At 40.4% G+C, this 12,105-nt stretch overlaps 1 protein-coding gene across 2 annotated transcripts in view; it reads right to left on the bottom strand.

The window, feature by feature from the left end:
* Positions 1 to 12,105, bottom strand: part of sgcd (sarcoglycan, delta (dystrophin-associated glycoprotein)) — a 197,479-nt gene that overhangs the window by 92,838 nt on the left and 92,536 nt on the right. For both annotated transcript variants that reach the window (XM_005725453.1, XM_005725452.1), the window contains exon 3: positions 10,169 to 10,270. In XM_005725453.1, the coding sequence (XP_005725510.1) occupies positions 10,169 to 10,270 (102 nt within the window). The remainder of the gene's footprint in view (positions 1 to 10,168; positions 10,271 to 12,105) is intronic.

Below are 12,105 nucleotides of genomic sequence, written 5' to 3'. Positions count from 1 at the left end.
AAAAAAAAAAACACTAAACAAGAAGTCCAGGACATGGAAACACACAGTGCTAAGGGAGACTCACTACTAGAATACAGAAACACTGGAAACAAATACTCAACGTTCCAGGAAATAGACTAGCCCTAGCGCTTATTTCTCAGTCTTCCATGTCATGTAGTTTTTTTGCAGTCTGAAACTGGCAGAACTCACTGCAACTCACTGCAGGTCCTGCTCGTACAGAATCAGTTTAACTAAGCTTTGCCTGCAAATCTGCATCCAATTGTTTAATATCACTTTTGAGGAGCTGAGAGAGAGTCCACGTTATATTATTCATACATTGCCTGAATATTAATGTTGTGTGGAATGTAAAGTTGGAGATAGCAGTCATCCCTACTGCTATTATGAATGCAAATCTAGTGATACCAATGTTTTAACTATATCACTGGCTCATATATTATTAATACTAAGCACTAGAGATATATTATAATATATCACTAATAGAACTGCCTAGAGTATTTTTTGTTTTCAGCCTGTTTGCAGTTTGGATTTGATTTTCCAGCCCTGGAGGATGCTTCATGTTAGAGCGCTAGCTGAGGCTGGCTCCAAAAGCAAGTCGATCCCCACAGACTTCCACGTATAAATACACACTAAAAATGCATGTTGCCAATCTGATATAAAAATGGGAACAGCCTCTATGGATAGTTTCCCCCTTTGTAAGAAATGTAAAGTGGCTGAAATTTTTATTTTTTTTTAACTTGTAGCTGGAGCTGCAAATTCCAGTCACTAAACTGAACCTCTGTTTGTGCTGCTGGAGCCTTTTGAACAGACTATGTTATATTAAAAATCCGTGCTTCAGTTTGGTAGATGGTTCTGTCACAGGCGACCTTCAGCAGTCACTGGGACGTCAGCGTCATGGTAACGGTCACTCTGAGTCTGTGGGCTCTCTACTTTTACTTATTTCCTGATGGATTCTTAGTTTTCTGTGTTTATAACTTCTTCATGTTTTTTGGGTGCATTTAGTCTCAATATCTTATTTCCTGGTTATGTTAGCATTTATTTCTTCACTCAGCGTTTCTTGTCCCATCCATCCATCCTCTTCAGCTTATCCATTTCAGGGTTGCAGGCGGCTAACACAGGTCCGCTTGTGTCAATTCTCCAAATATTGATACTTGCTTGTAGTTTTACTTCCCTCTTTTTTTCGCAACTTCGCAACAGCCTCAATAATCCGCTCGCCTTTCGTTGAATCCCACCTGTTTTCCATGTCTGCATTTTGGGCCCACAACATCACACTCCACATGGTCTGTATAATCTGTATAATCGTCATAGCAGAGACAGAGACAAGTAGCTGCAGCAACAAATGGATTGCTCAGAGTTTGAGTGAGCAGCACGCTCAGCCTAGGCTGATTGTACTGGACATGTACTGGTGGAAGGAAACCCATCTCCAAACAATCAAGGACCAGCTTGGGCTGACTTCTGTAACATAACTGATTACAGTGTCATCTGCATATTGTTGTATTCTGGTTTCATTCCTATATAAAAGCAAGTTACTTACAAAATTAGTTACTAGGTTAAGTAACTTTATATAAATTTCTGTTTATGCAGAAAACAAAAAATGTGCAATTTTCAACAGTTTCTCTATTTCTGCAAAATTCCATTGAAGACAGCAACTGTATTTGCAGAGTATTTTCACACCCGTTCCCCATCTTCAAAGCAAACACTGTGAGCTCATTGCATAAGGCTGCAGTAATTTTGGTCGTGGTCATTGCTCGGTGTTAGCGACTGTGATCAAAAAAGACCAATGGGTGATTTTACAGTGGCTACATCCGACCTTTTTACACAGCTTATGGCTTTTGGTCATCATTAGTTCATGAAACCTCAGTTTCTCTCAGAATTGTGACCCAGGCAGTTAATGGATGAGATCTGTCCAAATTTTTCACTGCATGCCTCACTGCTCACATCTTACTGTAGCTGTAATGACCTGCATCACTACTAAACTCACACAGAAGACATGCTGATGGATTTCTGGCGTGAATTCAGGTAGTAAGCTTACAGATATAAATCAATCCGATAACTAATTCTTTATTAATGTATGCTTTTATGATTCTCCCATTAATCAGTCCTTCCCAACTTGGAGTTTTCCTGTCAAAGAAACTTAATGTAGCTCAGTCTGTGGAGCCAGACAAACTTAAACTAATTTCTTTGGAAAGTCCTCCAACAGTTCAGATATTTTAATCTGAACCAAACCATGGAGCTGTGATTTCCTTGGGTACATAGCAGCCACACTGATTTTAGGTTATGAATACTGACATAACTATTCAGACATTTCTTATTACTTCTATGGCAGTACACAGCAGATGCCAGTACTAATCGATGAGTTTAGCCAGCAGCAAATATTCTTGGTTAACAACGAGTCCTGAGCTTTAAAATCATCACCGTGTTCCAGCAGCAGGTCGCTTATCGTTCCATCTTCATGTAGGGTTTTTTTCCCCTGAGATGCCTCAGAGAGGCTACAGCAGGAGTCCTTCAGGGCTGTTTGTGTACACTACACGTGTTTAGTTCATTGCAGTGCGGTGCCTTTGATCCGCTCGGTCTCCCTCTTCTCTTTGTTACTAATGCAACAGACCATATTACTCCCAGCAGGATGCCTCTCACACAGAGAGGAATTGGGAGGGAAAAATAAATAAAAAATAAAATAAGAAGGGAGAGAGGAGTTAGGCGAGAGACCAGAAGAGAGATGTGTGAATTACAGTTGGTTATAGAAATGTTTCTTGGTGGCAGAGCTGCTCCGGGGGTTGAATTAAATCTCGGTGAGATGGGCCAAAGAACCAATATGTCCGGAGTAAAACATTGGCTGATTTTGGAAATTTGGGTTGAATGAAAATAAATCCACAGTGTCGAGGCTCACTTTGAAGAGCTCAAAGGTAATTTCAAGATGCAGGAGATGAGCAGTGACTGAATAGGTCTGGACGGTTGACTAATCTATGAGCTTAGTTACTCAGTTATCGTTTTTAAAAGACACCATATTTGTAAATATTCTAAAAATATCTGGTTTATTTCAGTTTTGTCCTTTTGATATTCAGGATCGGTTCTTGTCCTCCAACCAAACCATCACATTGGTTCTTTGTTCTCATACTAAGTGTTCCTGAGACATCAAACTTTTCTTTGGTAAAGATCAGATCTGAAAGCAGTTAACGTGGACGAGGTATAAACACCTTTGATTTGGAAAATGCAGGTCCTACACACCTTCTACGTGCACTTTGTTAGAGCTCACTTATCTTTACATGCACATAACCACAAGTCATAAAAACAGGTCGACACAGAACCAATCCAACGCTTTCTGAGAATTTCTGACAGTCTGCATTTAAAGGTTGATCAGGAACGAGCTCATAAGAGACACACGTCATTATTAGTTGCCTTAACACAACAGTTGTGTTAATTAGTAAATGTCAGTGACTGAGAGAAGCATGTGTGTCTGTCAGTGTGCTTCGGTCACCATAGAAAGACATTTAGACATTTCACAGAGATACTTTAACTTAAGTCAACATTTATTTTGATTTACTGGAAAATGCACAAGAGTGACTCTCTGCTGCTACATTAGATATTTAATGTTTGAGGGTTTAAAGGGTTAATGATGGATTTTTACGCCTCAGTATGTATCTATAAAAACCTGATGCCCACTAGAAAAGATTCTGGTTTTCCCAGGATAGAGGATGGTCTCAGCATAGACAGAGACCACCCTCGCTAACCTCTGATATCATTTGGCTCTACAAATATGGCTGAAATATGACCGAAACCTGCTAACCTGAGGGTGACGAGTTAAATGCGTTTTAACCTTCTAGAATACAGTACTCGAGAATCTTTAGTGCCAACCAATTTATCGATGGTTCTAACGGCCTGACTGTTGGCAGCTCTTCTGGAAGTCTCCTCTTATGTCAGCCCCGAAGCAGCTAACGATGGTTAGATTAAAAGTTTTGTACAATTAGTTGCCAGAAGAAGTTTGCTGCACTTGACGCCCCTGATTTGAATAAAATAGCTTGAACTTGAACTCTATGCAAATGCGGAGCAGCCAACTTGTTTCCCCTTCACTTTAAACACAACAAAGAAGGCACTGAGGACCTGCTGACAGAGACATGTCTTACAGCAGCTTTCTGTCGCACTTTGATAACAACGGTAACTTCACTTAGACAAGCGAAGCATAAAAGGAAGCAGGAAGAGGAGCGTTGGGAAATACAGAGCGGACTGCTAAATTTTTATTTAGCGGTTGTTGTTTACCCACTCCTGGCCGACTGTGTACTGGTCTTTTCCCATCGCCTCCTCCTGGTTATCATTATTCCTCTCATATCCTTCGCTCAGTCATCCATCCCTCTCTCTGTCCCCTTTATGTTTAGCTCTCCTTAAGCTCTGCTGTTTTGTATTATGTCCCGTCTTTTACTTGCCACTTGCCCTTTCTGTTCTCAATCTGCTTTTACGTTCATCCCTCTTCACGGTACAAGAGCAGAAGACATGATCTGCACTTTCAGCGCTGGTCTGGTATTCATATTTTATGAGCTGCTTTGCTAGTTATCGGCCATCCTGATAGACGAGTTCAAACTTTGGCTTTCACCTAACGAACATGTGGGAATGCAGAGCCCAATTTATGCTCTGGGGATTTGTTATCCCCTGTTCCTGCTTCTTGGACAAGTAGTGAAACCTTTTATTATGAATATTCCACAGTGCTATGATACTGCATTGCAAACACGGCGTGTTTGTTTGAGTTGGTGTTGAACTTGGCTGTCTCCTGCACGCCGCCTGTCAAAGCAAGCTTGCTGGTGTTCTGATTCAGTCCTCCTCCATCTGTCTCGCTGTTTCTGTCTCTATTACTGCTGCTCCTTCTTCCTCATCTCCATCTCCGTTGTTGATATGCTCTCCTCCGCTCTCTGACTCGCTCCTGTATCCCCTCTGCATTATCGGACCATCTGTCCACTACCTGCACCACAGCAATGATTGCTCCCAGAGTAGAAAAGACAAAGGGAGAGAAACCCTATCGCTTTATTGTGCCCATCTCTCCCATTTCTCTGACATCTTCTAGGCCTGGATGCTCGTGTAGTTGCTGTTTGGACACCAGGAAGCACCCCAGAATGTTAATTTGTAAAGCCAGCATAACAGGGGACCTCAGCCAGACAGCATTTTGATTGGTAAACACCAAAAATCCTACTGCAGGAACACTGAAACTGTAGCTGAGTGCAGAAGGTGGGGAGAAAACGTGCTGATAATACTGACGTGTTTGCTGCTCCTGTTTGTTTCCTCAGCAAGTCTGAAACATTTGCACTAGTACAGCCACACCGTGCTCACCGTGATCAGGCAACAACCTCCCTGAGGCTGAAAACGAAGCCAAAAACTGCATTTCCTCTAATGGCCAGTTCAATCCTCATAGACCTCTATGTTAAAAGGACCAGCTCCTCCAGCCATGAAAAAAACCCAGTTTCCAGCCTGCCACTAAAAATTATTTTACCCTTTCCTGTATCATAGCAACTGCACGGGGAGGGTAATGCCTTTTTTAATATACCTCACCCAGTTGGATTTTGTTAAGGTTTGAAGTCTTGGGTGACTTCACCGCGGCCAAATGTGATGCAGTATGGAAAAAAACGGCCAAACAACACAACCAAGCAGTGACGGCCTTTACAACACTTCAAGTGTTTCTCATCTTCATGTTGCTGTCTGCAAATATCTCCCAAAATTATGTCTGAAAAGTGGAAATGAACACTGGAACGTTTTGCTTCCAAACCTCTGAGCTTGTAGCAATATTGGTAAATAAAAGGGTTCCTTTTACCCCTTCTTCTCTCTGGCTGATTTAAATGGACGATACGTTATAGTAACCGGATCAATTTTTAATATTAATGTTACATTAGCAAATATATATTTATATTAGCGTCCTCGGCCTCCTGCCTCGTTTGAATACCCATTTACTTATTATGGGTGGTGACTTTAATTTGTGCTTGGACCCTGATGGATAGATCGTCTGTAAGAACTGGATACTCGACAACAAAGTCAGCTTCTTATTTACAGTCCTTTTTTTCAACCTACGGCATCTCGGACATTTGGCGTTTTTTACACCCACAAGACAGACAATATTCCTTTTTTTCAAATGCTCAAACCTACAGTAGAATTGACTATTTTGTTACTGATAACAAACTAACCTCTCTTGTTAAGTCATGTGATTATCAGCCTATTGTAATATCTGACCATGCGCCCTTAATATCGACACTGCATATACCCGGTATGGAGTCTCCTAAACGGATGTGGAGATTTAACTCTCTTTTGTTAAGTGATGAAAACTTTATAGAATTTATTTCGGATCAAATTACCTACTTTTTGGAATTTAATTTAACTCCAGATATTTCCATCTTGTTGGTCTGGGAGGCTCTTAGAAAACATTTTGATCTTCTGAAGATCTGCTTAGGCAGCCCAGTAGCTTCCAACTATGTTTTTTCCCCCTTCAATGTCTGATGCCACATTTCAGGGCTGGCAGAGGCGAGGGCTGAGATCTTTAAAAGAACTACTCATTGACGGCACGTTTGCCTCATTTGAACAGCTGACTAATAAATACAACTTACCCCCCTCTCATTTTTTTTAGGTATCTACAAATACGACACTTTCTTTCAGGCTCTATCCCAGGGTTCCCAAATAGACCCCCTAATGATGTAATGGATGACATTATGTGTTGTAACCCGGCTAAGAAAAAGGCCATACCATCAATACTTGTTCTGATTTTGCGCCTGGGTTCTTCTTCTATGTCTGCAATTAAGCGATCCTGGGAAGAGGATTTTAGAATCTGTATTGCTGAAGCAGACTGGGGCAATGTTTTAAGTAATATTCACTAGTCCGACATGTGTGCAAGACATTGCCTTCTACAGTTTAAAATAGTGCACAGGGTTCATCTCAGCAAATCGAAATTGGCAAAGATGTATCCCCAGATTGACCCAACGTGCGAAAGATGTAAATTGGCAGAGGCCACCTTGATCCATGTGTTTTGGTCTTGTTCTGGACGGATGTCTGTGAGGCTTCGTCATGCATATTTGGAATGAGAGTGTCACTCTCAGACATACTGCCTTCTCTACACTATTGGCAAGACGTCTAATACTTTTGAAGTGGAAGGACGCAGCCCCGCCCACAGTTTCGCATTGGGTTAAGGATGTTTTATTTCATCTTAAATTAGAGAAAATTAGGTTCGTTTTGAGAGGCTCTGTAAATAAATGTAATAAAGTCTGGAAACCCTTTTTGATATTTTTTGACCAACCATCTACACAGGTTCAGGAATGACCTTTATTTATTTATTTATTTTTAATTACATTTGTTTGCTTATTTTTTCTTCCTTCTTATTCTTTACACCTTGGCTGGTGTTATTTTGCACTAATTGAAAGTTTTTCCTTTTAAACTTTTGATTACTTGACAGCGAACAGGGGTGTTGTTTGTTAGGGTGGGTTTTTATTTTAAATTTTCTCTCCTCTTTTACTTTTATTTGATGCTTTGTATTTTTGTATTTCATTGTGGAAAAAAATAAATATATTAAACACCAAACCTCTGAGCTACGAAGAGAAAAACCCACCCCAACGTGTGTGTGTAGTGACGTGCTACAAGTAAGTATTTATCTATCTGCATCACTATTAATTAAGTTATCGAATTCAAAGAGCATGAAGGGGATGAGTTTAAGGTAAGAATGTATGTATTGCATTCTGTGTGACGTTTGGACTGTGGGTGGAAGCCACAGGAGCCACTGAGCATGTGCAAAGACAAACATTTTAGTTTAACTGGTGATTCCAAATTGGCCACATGTGAGCTTGAATGGTTTTCTGTCTCCCTTGAAACCTGTCCACAGTGTAGGAGGCTGGGGTAGGCACCAACTGTCTGATGACCCTGAATTGGATTAGCAGAAGAAAACGGATGAATGGAAATAAAACTGGATCCTGTTGTTGCTGAAGCCCTCTGATGCCATGAAACATTCATTCTAATCTAATATTGTTTTATTTTACAATATAACACGATTTAACAGGATGACAGCTTGACTTTTTGGTTTGTTATAACACATGTGGTTCAGTTTTATTGTTAGAAAAAAAAAATCAGTGAGAATTAAAATCCAATTGTGACCTAGCAGCACAAACCATGAGTTGATGGTAACCTGGCCTGATCCCAACTTAGAGGCACACAGACTTTGTCTTGTGTTATTACTAAACACAAGATTTCCCTTATATATGTTATAAACTGTTAAATTGCTAATATCCATAAAATATATTTATATTAGTATGATATTCGTTACCTGGGGCCTCAAATATGGCAGTGAGACACAGACTTAGGCGTTAGAGAGAAGGTCAAACCACGAGCTCTGTTCATTAAGCTCAAAGGAATTCTCTTCATGTCGAGGTTTTGGACACGTCAGACTCAGAGGATATGCAGTGGCTGACAGCCATATCTTATGGGACTTGAGAATGCTTCAGGATTCCAGAGGAGGCGTGAATGAGAATAGTAGATTTACTGAGCTTTAGCCTGCTGGCATTATAACCTGACCCAAATACATGTGGAAGGAAAAGGAAGTCAGATCATCAGTTACTCTTCTGAGAACACGCGCCTGCTTCAACATAACCTGTTTTAACATAGTTTTGGATTTCTTTTTAGGTTCAGACATTTGCTGAAATCAGCTTGTCGTACGTGTAGCTGAGTTGATAGCACTCGGAGTCCCAACTGGATTGTCTCACATGCTTAATTCTCACTGTAGGAAGCTCAAATTCCCACTACCACACCTACAATCATTAGACACTTCACACCTTCTCAATCTCACCTCATTTCGAGTATTATCAGTCAACAAGTGTTTCACAGCGCACTAAAAAGTATGAGACAAACTGTATTTTTGCTAGAAGGTAATTTGCAAAGCAGTTTTTAGTTCATGTGATGAGTGATAAAAAAGACTAAGTGCTAATGTATCGATGAGCTGCTGCTGCTGATTTTAAAGTATTTCAAATGGTGATTTAACCACATTTCACACATTGCTGTGGGATACGCTGACTCCCTGTGCTACGGGAATTTGTAGGGCCAGGTTTGACTGTTTTGGATGGTTTGGATAACAAAATGAGCCAAAGTCACACTGAAGGTGATAACACAAGACCTAAATACAGTAACTCACAGTATTTTGCCATAATGGAAGAATATAAAGCAATGGTGCTCTAACAGGACAAGCAAGGCAAACTGTTCTTGCCTTGTCAAATCTAAAAATAGACACAACGTAATAGTTGTCAAGGTAAAACAATCTCCTTCCATCTTAGACAGTAACGCCATAAATGTCCTCACCAGTTTGCGTCCATCCTTTACTGGCTGCAGTCGGCTACTGTAGCTTGTTGCATCACTTGTTTTGTACTTATAGGAAACTGTAGCTGTCTCCGTTTTACGAGTGGTGGTTTGTGCATGTGCACTGTGGACAAACCTCTATGGTAAACTGATGGGAAGCCAGCTGCTGCTGGCTGAGCTTTCACTACTCTGAGATCTGCTGTGCTTTGTGTCGAAACAGCTAGAATGATTAGCTAAACAAGCTTCAGTGATTTAGCATCATAACAGATGGGTTTAGTTTTGCTAGCCACCTTTTTAAAAGTGTGTGATGTAGAGAAGGTAGAGGAGGATTTTCAGAATATTAAACAGAATTAAGTATATAAAATGAGCTCAAGCTTAAACATATGCAACAGTAATATTAATGTATTTAATGCTGATGGGGAACATTTTTCTGAAAAAGAACATTTTTTGCTAATACTTCATGCACAACTTTCCATGTTACAGTTCTAGGTGTACTGCAGTGTTTTCATCATTATTGCTTCTTGTCCTAAAGGAATGGTTTGGAAAATTCCTGCACCACTTGTCATCGTCAGTCACAGCAAGGATGTACTCACTTGCTTTACTGTGTAGACTCCCATGTTAGAAGATAAATATTGTGCTCATACCACTGCTTTTTTCATGGCTCTTTCTTAAATGGTGTGCATGAATGTAGCTGTAAGGACCATTAATAGCAAAGTCACCCATGTCTGAATGACAAAGCTTCCAGTTTAACAGCTTACTGAAGGCACAAATGTTCCGTAGCCTAATCCATGTTTAAAAAAGGGTCAAATTGCAGGATGGATGTGTGCAGTACAGTATGTACCATGTAAGGTGTGCATTCATGCGAGTCACTTACTGGTTTGGACTGGATTTCTTTGGCATAGAGGGGTTGGAGGAACTCAGAGTCCCCCTCCAGTTTCAGGCCCTTCTCTGTTATTCTGAGGTTTCCCATCCCATCCTGTGCAGGAGACAGACACGCTCTCAATTAGGACATTATCTTCACATACGTATGTTATTTTTATTTCTACATCCAGCCAAATTGCATTACAGAAAATACCGATCACAGATGTGAATTTCAAATGAATAAAGTGTTGATGCTGCTGGAGCACAATCACTGCAACAATTACTGCTTGACAGTCTGGTATCAACAAACAGCACTTTGCACTCATTTAACATGAAAGTGTAATATTTGTGATTAAATATGCAAAGCCCAGGGTTCACTTTCTAGATCTGCATTTATTAAAATAACCCCAAATAATGGGAAAACACAGATCTGTGCGAGCTAAGGTGAAACAGACTCATTTTCCCAGAATCATCTGAGTCTGCATGCAGTTACATAAAAACAGCTTCACAGGATTCAAGGAGGACATACAGAGGATACGGTAACACGATGAATTCAACCTTTATGTATATTTTCTTCTTGTTCCAAACATCGAGTCTGAGCGTTTACACGCGCTAACCCTCTGCAGGCTGCTGTCTCCGTGTATTCTGTGCCAATATGGGGCTCAACCTTGAACAGGAGTTGCTGTGTGTGTCCAACACCTGCCACTTTATTTCTGACACCTGCAGCTTGATAACAAGCACCTGGTATTTATCTATATGGCGAGATGGCTGCGTGCGGGGGAAAAAATTAAACATCACACGCACACCTGATGGTACGAGGAAAGATGTTATTTTGTTTCACACTCACAGAGATACAAACTCTAAATACTGTACACAGAGCATATTAGACAAATTAAACTGTATCTCTGGGTGAGCAGCTCCTCTAATCTCTTCTAATCTTTTTTTAATGCAGTGATATTGGTTGAGACTTGACTTCAGCATTAGTAATACAAACTAAGCCATAGGCTAACATGATGTGCAGAATTCATACATACAATTGAGCAGTTTGTTTAGATATTTACAGCAAAAGGGTGTTCAGTATGCAACTGCAGCCAATGCAAACTGACCAGAATGCCTCGAAGAACTGAATATGCAAATGACATGAGGGATATTTCCATTTCAAAGCAGGATTCTGTGATTTGCATCCAATATTGTGCCAGAAATATTAAGTTTATGCCAGGAAATAGCAGAGACAAACACTTTTAAAATTCAGATGGTCAGAAAACACATTAACCTATCGGTTTTATCGGAGACCGGTGTGTGATCTGGTTCTTCAGTGCAGGAAAGAGTCACAAATCGCCCAAAATACAGCTGCACACTGTGCACTGCAGTGCTCTTACAGAACTTATATTTAAAACACAAGTTTAAAAAATTTAACGTGAATAGAGTCAAATTTGATTCGCGAGTTGGCAAGACAACTTTGACCACATTACAAGCAAAGCACAGACTCTATAAGCAGGCTTTGAAAACAGGAGATAAACATTCATGTTGTAAAATTTCATCTTAATGTGGTTGGTTAAATGGTACGCATCAGTCCCACAGGTCTACAGAGCAGCCGGTGAACACCTGGCAACCCCCGGTCATCCGGTTGGCGAGTGCTGAAGGTTGTTGCTAAGCACAATGTAAGAAAGTGCTGCACCAAAACCTTAAACTTTTTGCATGTAAAGTTGCTCTAGTAGAGTCAGGGAACAGTGAAAGCCAAATGAGTCTAGTTTATGTGCATTTAAAATATGACTTTGTTAAAATAGATTGTTTGTGTTTGTGTGAATGTCTTAAATAATCAGGTCACATCTTATCGTAATGACCTTGTAGTACCACATCACCTCATTAGAGCACTTCGCTCTCGCTCTGCAGGCCTACTTGTTGTTCCTAGAGTATTTAAAAGTAGAATGGGAGGCAGAGCCTTCAGTT

Source organism: Pundamilia nyererei, unplaced genomic scaffold (genome assembly GCF_000239375.1).
Source record: "Pundamilia nyererei isolate P.nyererei 1_Seehausen unplaced genomic scaffold, PunNye1.0 scaffold00015, whole genome shotgun sequence".
NCBI classification, from domain to species: Eukaryota; Metazoa; Chordata; class Actinopteri; order Cichliformes; family Cichlidae; genus Pundamilia; species Pundamilia nyererei.
Note: the sequence above shows the minus strand (reverse complement) of the source record. Positions and strands in the feature narration are given on the sequence as shown.